At 39.2% G+C, this 16,125-nt stretch overlaps 1 protein-coding gene across 1 annotated transcript in view; it reads left to right on the plus strand.

Moving 5' to 3' along the window:
- Nucleotides 1-16,125, plus strand: part of VCPIP1 (valosin containing protein (p97)/p47 complex interacting protein 1) — a 40,064-nt gene that overhangs the window by 8,899 nt on the left and 15,040 nt on the right. Inside the window, exon 2 of the mRNA XM_006880422.1 lies at nt 9,117-9,203. Coding sequence (XP_006880484.1) covers nt 9,117-9,203 — 87 coding nt within the window. The remainder of the gene's footprint in view (nt 1-9,116; nt 9,204-16,125) is intronic.

A 16,125-nucleotide genomic window follows, 5' to 3' on the forward strand; every position in this document is an offset into this window, starting at 1 on the left:
TTCACTCAGCATAATGTCCTCCAGGGTCACCCATTTTGAATAATATTGCATGAGTTGCTTGTTTGTCAATGCAGCATAGTATTCCATTGTGTGAATATACCACAGCTTCTCTATCCATTCATTTGTTGATGGGCACTTAGGTTGTTTCCAGCTCCTTGCTATTGTGAACAAAGTAGCAATAAACATGGGTATGCATTCTCTTACTGAAAGAACAATAGAACTATTTAAAATACACAATAGTTTGTAATTTCATAATACCTCTTGACATTGCAGTGATTTAGGATTTTTCTAGAATTACAAATATGAGTCACTAATTTTGAGAATTACATTGGGTCTGAATATGATTATTGCATCTTGAGAGTTTTCTTAATATTTTTCAAGTATATAATAATATTAAAAACTTATAGGATTCAAAAGTTTGTGTAGTAAAATGTGACTTTCCTATTAACAAAAGGACTATATCTTTTTTCTTTTTTTTATTGTAAGTTTATATAGAATTTGGATTTCTATTCATTCATTGTTGCACATTTTCCTCCCTGCCCCACTGCCCCCAATAGGACTATATCTTCAGATTTTGTTTGTATGTCCATATTTATACACAATTGTGTTTGTGAACATGTATGTGTAATACATCTTTTAGTGCTGATAATGGTAATACGAGCTGCATAGCTAGATCCACTTAAGAGATTATGTGTGAGAAAAAAAAGGCATATCTTTCTTGTAAAAGATTTTGACTATAAACAAGATAAATTTAGATGAGAGGATCTACAGAAAGTGTGAAGACATAGCAGAAAACTGTTTCAGTACATACCTTTGTGATCAAGTAGGAACACTTTTCTTTGTTTAGCAAAATCTACATTCTCCACCACCACCACGCTATACTTGTGGTGACAGATTGCTAGGTTCAAAGCTAGTTTTAGAAATTTTTCGCGGGGACTTTACAAAAATTCATATAGATGTTAAATTTTAAGATATATTTGCATGATATATTTTAAATGTTAGATGCCTTTGAATGGCCTACCACCCAAAGCAACCCTATGATATGAGCAGGAGATCTGAACCTTGCCCCTTTGTGTGCCATTCTTGCCATCGCTGTTATGCGCCAGCCCATAGTTAAAGTCACTGTGTCAGTGCATCTGGTTGAGGCTCTTCTTCTCTTTCTCTAACCCTCCACCCTTCACAACATGATGTCCTTTTTCCAACGACAAGTCCCTCTTGATAACATGCTCCAAATGTGGGTAAAATTTCACCATCCTTTGAAAAGCACGCTGATTGTATTCAGACACATGTTAGCCTTTAACTGATATCTTTACTCCTGAGCACTTTAGAGAGACCTCTTAACAGATTTTCTCAGTGCAGTACATCTTTTGTTTTTTTGATTGCTGTTACTATGTATGTTGATTGTGGATCCACGTAAAATGAAGTCATTGACAACTTCAGTGTTTTTTCCATCTTACATGATGTTGTCTATTGATCCAGAAATTGAGATTTTTGTTTTCTTGATATTGAGATGTAATCTATATTGAAGGTTAAAGTCTGATCTTCTACAACAAGTGTTTCAAGTCTTCTTCACATTCAGCAAGCAAGATTATATCATCTGCATAATGCAAGGTAATGAGTCTTTGTCCAATCTTAATGGCCTCATTCAGCTTCTAGAATTATTTGGCTGACATGATGATTGAGTAAGGATGAGAGAGCCTTCAACCCAACACATACCTTTCCTGAAACCATGCAGCATTGCCTTATTCTAGTCAGACAGCTGCTTTTTAGTCTACATATAGGCTTTACTTAGTTAAATGGGTTTTCTTGCACAGTTAAATGTTCTGGCATTCCTGTTCTTGATGTTATCCATAATTTGTATGATCCACACATTCAAGACACCTTAGAATAGTCAATAAACAAAAGTAAACATTTTCCTAGTATTCTTTGCTTTCAGTCAAGATTGATCCATCTAAAATAGTGCCATGGCCTTTTCTGAATTCAGCTTAAATTTTTCAAAATTCCCTCTTGATGTACTTTAATGATATTGTTTGATAATATCTGCATTCTGTAGGAACACTTTTTTCTTTGGAATGAGAACAGATATGCATCTCTTCAGTCATTTGACCAGGTGGCTGTCTTTCAAATTTCTTGGCATAGGCTAGTGAGAACATCCAGGATCACATTTTTTTTAAAATGTCAGTTGGTATTCCATCAATTTTTGGGCCTTTATATTTTGCCAGTGCCTTCAGTGCAGCTTGGACTTCTTTCTTCAGTATCATTGGTTCTTGATCCTGTGCTACTTCTGAAATATTTTTGTGTGGACCAATTCTTGTTGGTAAAGTGATTCTGTATAGTCTTTCCATTTTCTCTTTTTTGCTTATTGCACCATTTATTTTGCCCAGAGCATCCTTCAGTATTGTATCTCAAAACCTGAATTTATTTTTCAGTTCTTTCAGCTTAAGAAATGTGGATTTTTCTAACTCCAGCTCTTGGCACATATCTTTTCAAGCTGCCTTTTGGAATCTTCTGTTCATCTCTTATTTCAACAGTCCTCCTTTTGTTCCAAATTACTTTAGTGTTCTTTTAAAGATTAAAATTTGCTTCTTTTTTTAATTATTTTTTTGTGTGTACGGTCAAATTAGATCTGACTGGCACAGGTGGAAATTGCCCCTCCTTCTCCAGCAGAGCATCTGGTGGATTCAAACCACATACTTCTGGAATTGCAGTTCAGCTTCTTGCCACTACACCACCAGAGCTCCCTCTAAAATATGCTTCTTAAAAAGAATATATTTTTCAAGTAGGGAAATAAAGACATCAGATAAATAAAAATCACCTATGACATCATCGCTTTATAGATGTTGTTCTTGTTATGTGCTGTCGAGTCACTTGAGACTCATAGCGAGCCTGTGTACAACAGCCCTAAACTCTGCTCTGTCCTGTGCCAGTTGCACTGTCTCCGATACACCCATCCTGATCACTGAATCAATCCACCTCATAGAGGGCCTTCCCCTCCTGCGCTGTCCCTCCACCCTCCCAAGCATGATGTCCCTCCCCAAGGACCGGTCCCTCCTTACAACATGTCCAAAGTATGTCAGCCTCAGAATCCTTGCCTTCAGGGAGCCGCCCGGTTTAAACCTTTCCAGGATGAATCTGTCTATTTTCCTAGCAGTCCATGGTACCCTCAATACTCTTCTCCAGCACCACAGCCCAAAGGCATCAATTCTCCTTTTATCCTTCCTAGTCATTGTCCAACTCTCTGATGCATAAGAAGTGATTGCAAAGACCATAGCCGGTATCAGATGCACCTTAGTCTCCAAAGAGACACCATTGCTCCTCAGTACGTTAGAGTGGTCCTTAACAGCAGACTTTCCCATGGCAATGCACCTTTTAATTTCCTGGCTACTGGTGCCAAGAGTGTTGACTGTGGAGCCAAGCAAACTAAAGCTATGAACAATCTCAATCTCTTCACCATCCATCCTGAGGCTGCCAACTGGTCCAGTGGTGAGAATCTTTGTCTTCTTGACATTGAGCCTCAATCCACATTGGAGGCTGCAGTCCTTGACCCTCTACAGCAAGCGCTTCAGGTCCTTGCAAGTTTCAGCAAGCAGGGTTGTATCCTCTGCATAACACAGATTGTTGATGAATCTTCCACCAATCCTGACACCACATTTCTCCTCACAGAGCCCAGCCTCCCGATAATCTGTTCTGATTACAGGTTGAAAAGGTATGGAGACAGGACACATCCCTGGTATATGCCCTTCCCAATTTTGAACCATGCAGAATTTCCTTGCTCTGTTCTGACGACTGCCTCTTGGTCCAAGTATAGGTTTTGCATAGATAGCCAGTAAAAATCACCTATAACATCCTTGCCTTATAGATAGCTACTCTTTAGGTAGGACAGCTAAAAGGTGTGAAGGATTTAAGATGACAAAATGTGAACAGAAGTTACATATGAAGATGGTACAGATTGGTTTTTTTTACATTTGTATGCACCAGTTATACAGTTGTTGTTATGTGCCATCAAATCACTTGCAACTCATGATGATCCTGTGTACAACAGCCCTGAAGCCTGTTCTGTCTTGTGCCAACTTTATTGTCTCCGACACCCCTACCCTCATTAATCCACTCACTGTGTCGATCCATCTCATTTGTGGTCTCTCTCTCCTTCTCTGTCCCTCTACCCTTCCGAGCATGATGTCTCTCTCCAAGGACCGGTCTCTCCTTGTAACATGCCCAGAGTGTGTCAGACGAAGCTTCAGAATCCTTGCATCCAAATAGCAGGCTGGCTTCACCCTCTTTAGGATGAACCTGTTTGTTCTCCCGGCAGTCCATGGTATATTCAAAACTCTTCTCCAAAGAGAAAACTTAGAAAATCAAAGATGATTTAAATTATGTAAATATTATATTAACTCGTGGTTGCTGTAATGCTGAAGCCTGTGACAGTGATGTGCCAATCGTAGTAATGGGCACCCATGGTGGACAGTGTTGGCTGGAGCTTCCCGACTAAATCAAGCCTGGAAGCAGGAGCGGCATCTACTTCCAAAATGGCTTGCCTCTGGAAACTCTATGTACGAACAGTGCTCAGGCTGTTCGTTCATAGGGTCGCTATGAGTCGTCTATGACTCGATGGTATTAAACAACAACAACATGCACAATAAATCAAATATGATTTATTGATGGATGGAAAGAAATGCATTGGAGACCATTGCTGGAGAATCAGAATTCTTAGTACTGATCTGTAATTCTTTTCCTTGTTTTCTTTACCAGCAAACATAATTTCAGCAGAAATATTTATATACAAAGGAAATACTTCACTTTTTTGTAACTTAAGCCCATTGGATGCAAAGAATTTTAATAAGAAAAGACTGTATAATTTCATCAACGTTGATCTGAGACAGTTTGACCTTTAATAGAAGTTTAATATCATTGGAAGGGGTAGGAATTCTGTAAAACAAGGCTTTTGTGATGAGAAAATGAAATGTATGCAAAGTACCTGCCCCAAAACCTAACTCATTGCTGCTAGGTTGTTTCTGACTCTTAGTGACCCTATAGGACAGATTAGAATGCCCTAATAGGATTCCCAGGGTGGACTGCCATTTCTTTATCCCATGGAGCAGCTAGAGGTTTTGAACTATTGACATTTGATTAGCTGCCGAGTGTTTAACCACTGTACACCAGGACTCATTATATGATGTTTCTCCTCAATAAATTCTCAGTAAAACCATTATTTTTTTCTCAGAGGAGCACAAATGGGTTCTTGGAAAATGAAAGATGAAAAAAAAAATTTACTGTATCTAAAGCTCAGATATATGTACAGTTAAAAAATAGATAGGCATTATGCTATAGTATTCATACTGGTTGGAGGTGGTTAAGAAAATACCTAAAAATGCTCCTTAGTGAATCTTGGAATGAAAACAAGATTGAGAACATTATAATAAAGTAAGAAGTGGCATGCCTGCTAAAATAAGGAATACCATACTAAGGTATGTAAAGGACTAAGACGGGGGCGGGGGGGAGGGAGGAATTTTTCTTAGGAATATGAGAGTGGTCAGTTCTGAGGATTTAACTGTTCTTATGACACCTGTTTATATTCTTACCGTAAAAAAAGTGCTACCATATAATCTTTTGAAGTATCAAAAAAGTGATCCACTAGGCTATTTTATAAAATATTAGATCTGTTAGCTCATAGTGACAGAAACAGAAATAAGTCATCACTATAAAATTATTTATCCAAGTCAAGTTTACTGGTAAGGTCAAGAATCCAAGTTTCTACTAGCTCATCTGGTAACTGAAAGGTCAGATATTTGAACCCCCTTAGACTCCCAGTAGGAGAAAGACGTGGCAATCTCCTTCTACAACAATCACAGCCTTAGAAAACTCATGAGGAGTTCTTCTCTTTCCTCTGAGTTGGAACAGACTTGACAGCAGAGTTTTTATTAATATTCAAGATAAAAAATTAAAAATTCTTTTTTGTCTTCCCTTAAGTAAAGTAGTGCTGGTGGCTTAGTGGTAATGAGTTGCGCAGCCAACCCAAAGTCCAGCAGCTGCTCTGCAGGGGAAAGATGTGCCTTCCCGGTGCTTTACTACCTCTGAAAATCCACAGAAGGGTCAGCTGTGGATTAATTCTGACTTGATAGAACTTCACAGTAACAACCACCCTTAAATAGAACCTTGTTTTAGTAATACTATATCATCAAGCAAGTGCTCTGAATGGATAACTAAGTAATTACCTGGGTAAATGAAACCTCAAGTACCAAGGCTTTTAAAATTTGTATACCTTAAACTGTTAGAACATAACCTTTCCAGCTACCATTCAAATGTATATTTCTGTTTATAAATAAAGGAAAAATTTAGAACTGTGATTTATCAGTATTAATAGCTACCCTATTCAAGCCTGATGTTAGATGGATCTTGGCTGAAAGCAGGGAATACCAGAAGAATGTCTATCTGTGTTTCATTGATTATGCAAAGGCTGTGTAGATCATAACAACTATGGCTGACTCTGAGAAGAATGGGAATCCCAGAACACTTGATCGTTCTAATGTGAAACTTATTCTTGGACCAGGAGGCAGTCGTCAGAACACTGCATGGTTCAAAATTGGGAAGAGCATACGCCAGGGATGCATCCTATCTCCATACCTTTTCAACCTGTATGCAGAGCAGATTATCCGGGAGGCTGGGCTCTATGAGGAGAAATGTGGGGTCAAGATTGGTGGACGATTTATCAACAATCTGCGTTATGCAGATGACACAACCCTGCTTGCTGAAACTGAAGAGGACCTGAAGTGCCTGCTGCAGAGTGAGGCTCAGTGTCAAGAAGACAAAGATTCTCACCACTGGACCAATTGGCAGCATCAGGATGGATGGTGAAGAGATTGAGATTGTACACAGCTTTAGTTTGCTTGGCTCCACAGTCAACAGTCTTGGTACCAGCAGCCAGGAAATTAAAAGGCGCATTGCCGTGGGAAAGTCTCCAAAGTACTGAAGAGCAATGGTGTCTCTCTGGAGACTAAGGTGCGTCTGATACAGGCCATGGTCTTCGCACTCACTTGTTATGCATCAGAGAGTTAGACAATGACCAAGGAGGATAGAAGGAGAATTGGTGCCTTTGAGCTCTGGTGCTGGAGAAGAGTATTGAGAATACCATGGACTGCTAGGAAAACAAACAGATTTGTCCTGGAAAGGGTTAAACTGGGTGGCTCCTTGGAGGCAAGGATTCTGAGGCCCCATCTAACATACTTTGGACATGTTGTGAGGAGAGACCAGTCCTTGGAGAAGGACATCATGCTTGGGAGGGTGGAGGGACAGCGCAGGAGAGGAAGGCCCTCTATGAGGTGGATTGATTCAGTGACTGGGATAATTGGGATGGGAGTGTCAGAGACAGTGCGATTGGCACAGGACAGAGCGGAGTTTAGCGCTGTTGTACATAGGGTCGCTATGAGAAAAATTCTTTCATTGTTATGAAATCCCTCCCTCCCAAGTCCACTCTACTTTGCAGCCTTCATTGTGGACTCCTGTCATATAATACCCAATCATATATCCCTTTAAAACCATTCTCCCCCTCATCTGTTTCAGTGCAATATACATCATTCCTCCCCTCCTTCTCAGTCTTTCCGCAACCCCAGTGTCAGTCCCATTTTACAACAGTGGCCCTATGCCATATTTGTCCTTTTGTGACTGAGATATTTCACTCAGCATAATGTCCTTCAGGGTCATCCGTTTTGCATAATATTTCATGAGTTCCTTTTTCAATGCTGCATAGTATTCCATTGTGTGAATATACCAGAGCTTCTCTATCCATTCATTTGTTGATAGGCACTTGAGTTATTTCCAGCTCTTTGCTATCGCGAACAAAATGGCAGTAAACATGGCTGTGCATATATCTGGTTGGGTGGTGTTTATAGTTTCTTTAGGGTAAATTCCCAGTAATGGAATTGCTGGGTCAAATGGTATTTCTATTTGTAACTTTTTGAGAAAGCACCATATAGCCTTCCATAGTGGTTGCACTATTTTACACTCCCACCAGCAATGAATAAGGGTTCCTGTTTCTCCACAACCTCACCAGCATTTGATGTTTGCTGTTCTGTTAAATTTTGCTATTCTTACTGGGGTGAGGTGATAGCTCATAGTTGTTTTGATTTGCATCTCTCTTAGAGCTAGGGATTTTCAACATTTCTTCATGTTTTTCTTGGCCATCTGAATGTCTTCTTTGGTGAAATGTGTTCATATCCTGTGCCCATTTTTCATCTGGGTTATTTACCTTTATCTTCTTGTGGTGTAAATTTCTGTTTTAAAAATCAACTCTGAAACGGCAGCAAAATAGAGCATTAATAAATTATCCTTAATCTTTCTTTTTTATTTTCTTTCTATCTCTTTTCTGGCTATTTTTTTAAAACTTAGTTTTAGTACATGTATAAATATACAGCATCAGCTCATTGCCATTGAGTTGGAACCTCAACTCATAACTGACCCTCCATTTGGGTTTTCAAGGCTATAATTCGCATTGGTTCTTTATTTTGTAAATACTGGTGGATTCAAACCATCAGAGAGTGACCTTTTGGTTAGCAGCACAACTCCCTACAGACTATGCCACCAAAGTACAGTATAAATATAGAGAATATGCAATTTTATATTTGTTTTTTTAAAAATAGTATCTTTCTGTGTAACTTTTTCTGTGGTTTGGGAATGCTGAATTATTTTCTACATTTAAAAATTGATAGAATCACATTAGAAACCTAGATTTCCACCCCCCTCCATCCTAATTTTGAAAAGCTGTTTAGTCCTGCAGCTTTGGAGCTATACTCTTATGTGACATTTGGTGATAGCTACTGTCTTTAGGCAGGCTACATATTTTACACTGCAATCCCTGTTCATTGTTGTGTGCCATTGTGAGTTGGAACTGACCCATAGCTGACCCTCCAGTGGTTTTCAGAAGCAGTAAATTGCACAAGAGGAGACTGCCCATCCTTCTCCCACATAGCAGCGGTGGATTTGAACCTTGTGCCTTCGGGATTGTAATGCAGCTTCTTTCCACTAGGCAACCAGAGCTACCTATTCTAAACTAGTCTATATTAAGACAGCCCTGGTTTGAACTCTTGTTTGTTGCTAAAACTGTCTTTGTTTTTCTCTTACAGGAGAAGATGTATGGTCTTATGCAAAAGGACTTCCTCACATGTTCCAACAGGGTGGCGTGTTCTACAACATTATGAAGAAAACCATGGGTACTGTTAATCTCTGATGTTATACTTAGAGCTTATCTCTATTGAAGGCATTATAAAGTTAAGAAAATTAAAATCTGATAGTATTCTGCTAAAAGTGTTGACAAAGTTAACATATCTATATATGTGTGTACACACACACATTAGAGCTGGATCATCTTCCAGCACTGTATTTTTTATATTTATATGAAACTGCACAAGAGGAGATTGCCAGTCTTTCTCCCTTGGAGCAGCTCGTGGAGTCCAACTGCCAGTGAGTCCCATCCTTTGGGGTTAGCATTGTAATGCCCTGTGAATGCTGCCACCAGAATTCCATTTTAGATAGAAAATTGTATGTATCTCTCTCTTTGTGTTATATGTTATATGTTTGTGTTTTATATATATGTTGTTGTGTGCTGTCAAGTCAGAACTGACCCATAGCTGACCCTCCAGTGGATATTTAGAGGTAATTAATCACACGAGGGGAGATGGGTATATATATAATATCAGTATATATATCTATATCTATTAGTAACCTGTCTAGTTAAGATGGATGATTATCATTATGACATACCAATTCTATTTTATGCTATAATTTTACTTAGGATTATCCTGTCAGCAGTGATTTATGATTTTTAACAAGTAAAGAAAAATATGCCTCAAAAATGGAAGTAGATTTTATTGCCAGTAACTGCCGTAGAACTAGATAATGTTTCTGATTTTACTGTTTTGGCTGTGATTATTCTAACTCATTGCTTTCTAGAGTTTAGCAAACTTTTGTGTTTAACTTCTTTTCATATTATATGCTCATTGTTTGTAAAGTTATGTAAATTTATACCTATGTTGTCAGAGTCTTAAGGGAGTGTGTGTGTATTTGGACCTGACATACTTTTCAAACGTTTGATATGAATGTGTTTGGCCTCAGATTTACCACTCTGGCTTATCTTCCTTTTTCATCTACCTAACCTTTGTAGACATTAAGTGTATTATCATTCTTAGATGCTGTCTGTTCAGCCCCAGCACATGTTGAGCACATGCATAGTGGGATGAAACACTGCCCAGTCTTCTGTCATCTCATGAAAACTAGTATGTTTGAGTCCGTTTTTGTCTTTTAACTTAAAGGAATCATCTTTCAGCTTTGTGTTGGACAATATTCAGTTAGGGTATATAGGATTTTCACTGGTTGGTGTTTGGGAGTAGATCATGAGGGCTTCCTTCTTAGTCTGAATTAGTCTAGCAATTCTGCTGAAACCTGTCCACCCTGGTGGCATTGCTAGTATTTGAAATACTGTTGGAATAGCTTCCAGCATCAATGGCCATACCCAAGCCATCACAAAATAAAACTAAGAGCAATCTCTGTTTTATGAGTTTAATTTGTGCCTCTTGTTCTTTTTGTTTGTTACTAAAGCAAAACCCAAGTTGACCATTAAAGAAAAGTAATAATCTAGTCAACTCCTGTTTACCTACTATGCAATCTTGGCAATTATTAATGCTTCCCTCCCAACTATACTATTTTAAAATACATCTCAGCCATAATACCACTTCATCTGTAAATACTTAGTTGTGTATCTCTAAAGGTAAATACTTTTTTTAAGCACAAACACAGGAAACAACAATACCATTATTATGCCCAAAAAAACATACACAAATAAATAAAGGGGGAAAACCACCAAAACTTTTTTAATATCATCAAATACCCAGTCAATATTTCAGTTTTAGTTTTCATTGACTTATAATGTTTTATTGTGACTGGTTTGTTTTAATTATGAACCAGAGAATGGTCCTTTATTTTTTTAAGAGATAATATTTACATGCTGTAAAATTAAAGCTTTTGAAGGCATGCAGATATATAGATTTTCAAAGTCATATAATTGTCACCACTATCATTAAAATGGAGGATATTCATATCACTCAGAAAATTTCCTTATGCCCCTTTATAGCCAGTCCTTTCCCCTTCTTCTTCAAGTCTTAGCAGCCACTGATTTTTTATCTGTCCCCATGTTTTTACCTTTTTCAGATTGTCTTACAAATTGAATCATAAAAGCTTCACTGATTTAGAAGGAGTTGGCAAACTATGGCCTTTGAGTCAAATTTGCCCCTCATGCTCTCATATTTGCATAAAGTTTTATTGCAATGTAGCCATATTGGTTTATTATCTATGACTGCTTTTGTGCTGTGATGGCAGCTGAATAGTTTTGACAAAAACTGTATGCTCTGTAAAACCTAAAGTATTAATCATGTCCCTCATATACAAAAAAGAATTGTTGAATGCTAGTTTAGCATAATGCTTTTCAAATTCATCTTGCTGCTTTATTAGTATTTCAGTTCTTTAGATCACTTTATTGTTCTTATAGTGCTCAAACATATCAATGATCATGAAGATGTTACCGGACCAGGCAACATGTCCTTCTTTTACATATTAGGTAGCTCATTTGAAGCTGACCTGTTAACAATTTAAAACAAGAGTATTCTGGAAGAGATCTATATTTGTTCCCATCCCAAAGAAAGGTGACCCAACAGAGTATGGAAACTAAAGAACAATCTCATTGATTTCACATGCAAGCAAGATTGTACTGAAGATTATACAAACACAATGGGAACAGCACATCAGCAGAGAACTACTAGAAGTCCAGTCTGGGTTTAGAAGGGGTCGTGGTACTAGGGATATTGTAGCTAATGTTAGATGGATCTTAGCTGAAAGCAAGGAATACCAGAGGAATGTATATCTGTGTTTCATTGATTATGCAAAGGCGTTCGACTGTGTGGATCATAACAAACTGTGGCTGCCTCTGAGAAGAATGGGAATCCCAGAACACTTGATCATGCTAATGAGAAATCTATACTAGGACGAAGAGGCAGTTGTCAGAACAGAGCAAGGAAACACTGCATGGTTCAAAATTGGGAAGGGTGTACGCCAGGGATGCATCCTGTCTCCATACCTTTTCAACCTTGTATGCAGAACAGATCATCCGGGAGGCTGGGCTTTATGAGGAGAAATGTGGCGTCAGGATTGGTGGAAGATTCATCAACAATCAGTGTTATGCAGAGGATACAATCCTGCTTGCTGAAACTGAGGAGGACCTGAAGCGCTTGCTGCAGAGGGTCAAGGACTGCAGGCTTCAATATGGATTGAGGCTCAATGTCAAGAAGACAAAGATTCTCACCACTGGACCAGTTGGAAGCCTCAGGATGGATGGTGAAGAGATTGAGATTGTTGGCTTCACAGTCAACACTCTTGGCACCAGCAGCCAGGAAATTAAAAAACTTATTGCGATGGGAAATTCTGCTGTTAGGGACCTTTCCAAAGTTCTGAAGAGCAGTGGTGTCACTTTGGAAGCTAAGGTGCATCTGATACAGGCCATGGTCTTTGCAGTCACTTGTTATGCATCAGAGAGTTGGACAATGACTAGTAAGGATAGAAGGAGAATTGATGCCTTTGAGCTGTGGTGCTGGAGAAGAGTATTGAGGGTACCATGGACTGTTAAGAAAACAAACAGGTTCATCCTGGAGAGGGTTAAACCAGGCTACTCCTTGGAGGCAAGGATTCTGAGGCTTCGTCTAACATACTTTGGACATGTTGTAAGGAGGGACCAGTCCTTGGAGAGGGACATCATGCTTGGAAGGGTGGAGGGACAGCGCAGGAGGGGAAGTCCCTCTATGAGGTGGATTGATTCAGTGATTGGAGTAATTGGTATGGGTGTATTGGAGACAGTGCGATTGGCACAGGACCGAGCAGAGTTTAGGGCTGTTGTACATAGGGTCGCTATGAGTCACAGGCGACACGACGGCACACAACAACATTCTACTGTATGGTTATGTTCCATTGTTACTATACCCAGTTAAAGGACACTGGGTTCTTTTCAGTTCTGGATATTTTAAATTACTGTTAGCTGTCATCTAGTTGGGCCCCACCTACCGTAGAAGGAAACATGATTCTCATGATCAGTTGTAGATCACACCATTGTGAGTCATATGAAGTAGATTGTCAGGCTTTTCTTCTTACTCATCTTGTTTTTAGTTACCATCCATTCCACTCCATCATGAGGGATGTTAGAATTGTTGCCTTTTGAGCTGTGGTTCTGGAAAGAGTATTGAATATATCATGGACTGCTAGGAAAACAAACAGGTTCATCCTAGAGAGGGTGAAACCAGGCTGCTCCAGTCCTTGGAGAGGGACATCATGCTTGGGAGGCTGTAGGGACAGTGCAAGAGAGGATGACCCTGGATGAGATGGATTGACTCAGTGACTAGGGTAATGAGAGTAGATGTATCAGAGACAATAAGGTTGACTCAAGTTAGAGCCGAATTCAGAGCTGTTGTCCATAAGGTTACTTTGAGTTGGAGGCAATGCAGCAGCACATAACAACAACATCATAGTCTGGAAATTGAGCTGAACCTGTTCAATATTATACAGTATTATAGTAGAACTGAAGCCTCCACTGACAGATAACTGGTAACTGTGCATGTTGTGAACTGGCTGGGCACTGAACTTGGGCTCGCTTGTTTTACTGAAAAATACAGTAAATTCTGTGAAATCTAGAACCTGTGTAGGCAGAAAATGATCGGAGAAAGAAGATACAAATATTTTGCAGTAATTGTTATTGTTGGTTTTGCAGTAATTTTTGTTGTTTGTTGTTATGTGCCATCAAGTCACCTGTGACCCATAGGGACCCTATGACAGCAGCTCTTAACCCTGCCCTGTCCTGAGCCAGTCTCACTAATTCCGACACACCAACCCCCATTGCCCCAGTCACTGTATCAATCCACCTCATCCGGGATCTTCCTTTCCTGCGCTGTCCCTCCACCCTTACCAGAATGATGTCCTTCTCCAAGAACCGGTTTCTCCTGACCACATACCCAATATATGTGGTACAGAGCTTCAAAATCCTAGCCTCCAAAGAGAAACTTAGTTTCACCCTCTCCAAGACAGACTTATTTATTTTATTGGCAGTCCATGGTATGTTCAAGACTCTTCTCCAGCACCACAATTTGAAGGCATTGATTCTTTTGTTATCCTTTGTCATTGTCCAGCTCTCTGATGCATAGCAAGTAGTTGGAAAGACCATGGCATGGATTAGGCACACCTTGGTCTCTAGACTGACATGATTGCTTTTCAGCACTCTGGAGAGGTCCCTGACAGCAGATTTTCCCAGTGCAACTTGCCTTTTGATTTCCTGACTGCTGGTGTTAAGAGTGTTGGTTGTGGTGAGACTGAGAAAGATTGGATGAATTATGCATACTACATTGAAACAGATGATGGAGAGAACTGTTTAAAAGCAATATATGATTGCCTATTATGGTCATGACAAGAGTCCAGAATGAAGACTGCATTGTGGAGTGTGTGTGTGTTTGTGTGTAATTGTATACCATGAAAGAATTTTTCTTTTACTTTTCAAAGAGAAGAGCAAACTGGGAGGGAGGAGTGGGCATGGAGAAAATGCAACAATGAATGAATGGAAATCCAAAGTCTCTGTAAACGTTCACTGAAATTAATAATAATAAAAATGAGTGTTGATTGTGGAGCCTAGCAAGCTGTAATTGTTAACAACCTCAATCTCTTCTCCATCTTTCATGGTGCCTCTAATTGGCCCAGTGGTGAGAATCTTTGTATTCTTGATTATTAAGCTTCAATCCATATTGAAGACTTTAGTCCTTGTCCTTCAGCAGCAAGTGCTTCAGGTCTTTTTCAGTTTCAGCAGGCAAGGTTGTGTCATCTGCATAACGTAGGTTGTTGATGAGTCTTCCTCTAGTCCTTTTGCTACATTCCTCCTCATGAAGTCCTGCTTCCTGAATGATCAATTCTGCATATAGATTGAAAAGGAATGGAGACAGGATGCATCCCTGATGCACTCCTTTCCTGATTTTGAACCATGCATTGTTTCCTTTCTCTGTTCTGAGGATTACTTCCTGGTCCAAGTATAGGTTTCCCATAAGCATAAACCAAGTGTTCTGGGATTCCCATTTTCCTCAAGGATAGCCACAATGTGTTGTGATCCATACAGTTAAATGCCTTTTCTTAATCAGTGAAACACAGGCATTCCTCTGGTACTCTTTGCTTTCTGCATCTTTAAATGCAGTATTGTGTGTGACAGGATAATATCCATATGCATACAAGGAACACCTGTTAATACCATGTTGTTCAAATTATATGCCAACAATTAGAGCCAAAGAGGAGGAAATAGATAATTTCTATCAACTGTTTCAGTCAGAAATCAATCGAACATCTGACTAAGATGCATTAATGATAATGGGTGACTGGAGTGTGAAAGTTGAGAACAAGGAAGAAGGATTAATAGTCTGAAAATATGGATTTGGTGACAGAAATTATGCTGAGGATAAATGATAGAATTCTGTACAATCAATGATTTATTCATAGCAAATACCTTTTACGGGAAACATAAATGCAGGCTATACACACGTATTTCACCTAATGGGATGCACAGGAATCAGATCAATTAGATTTGTGGAAGAAATTGTTGAACAAGTACAATATCAGCAGTGAAAACTAGGCCGGTTGCTGATGATGGAACAGACCAACAACTACTCATAAGCAAGTTCAAACTAAAGCTAAAGAAGGTTAAATTATATCCGCAGGAATCAGAGTTTGATCTTGTGTCTATCACCACTGAATTTAAAAACTTAGCTCTGGAATAGGTTTGAGACCTTGAACACACTAATGAATGAAGACCAGATGAGCTATGGGAAGATACCAAGAATATCATTATGAAGAATGCAAAAAAACGCAAGACATTCGTTCCAGCCCGAGTACACACCAGTTCAACAGGATGCATCACCTTTTGTCGGGAAACATTACGACTAAACTTCAGAGACATTGATCCCAACATAAGGAGCTACCATCAGCTGATGTGTTTGGAATCACAGAAGCCATGGAACTTCATATATAAGTTATTAGATGGAGGGCTGGTCAAAGGGAGATAGATGTGAA

This window comes from Elephantulus edwardii, unplaced genomic scaffold, assembly GCF_000299155.1.
Source record: "Elephantulus edwardii isolate Elephantulus edwardi_28Jun2011 unplaced genomic scaffold, EleEdw1.0 scaffold00008, whole genome shotgun sequence".
Taxonomy (NCBI): domain Eukaryota; kingdom Metazoa; phylum Chordata; class Mammalia; order Macroscelidea; family Macroscelididae; genus Elephantulus; species Elephantulus edwardii.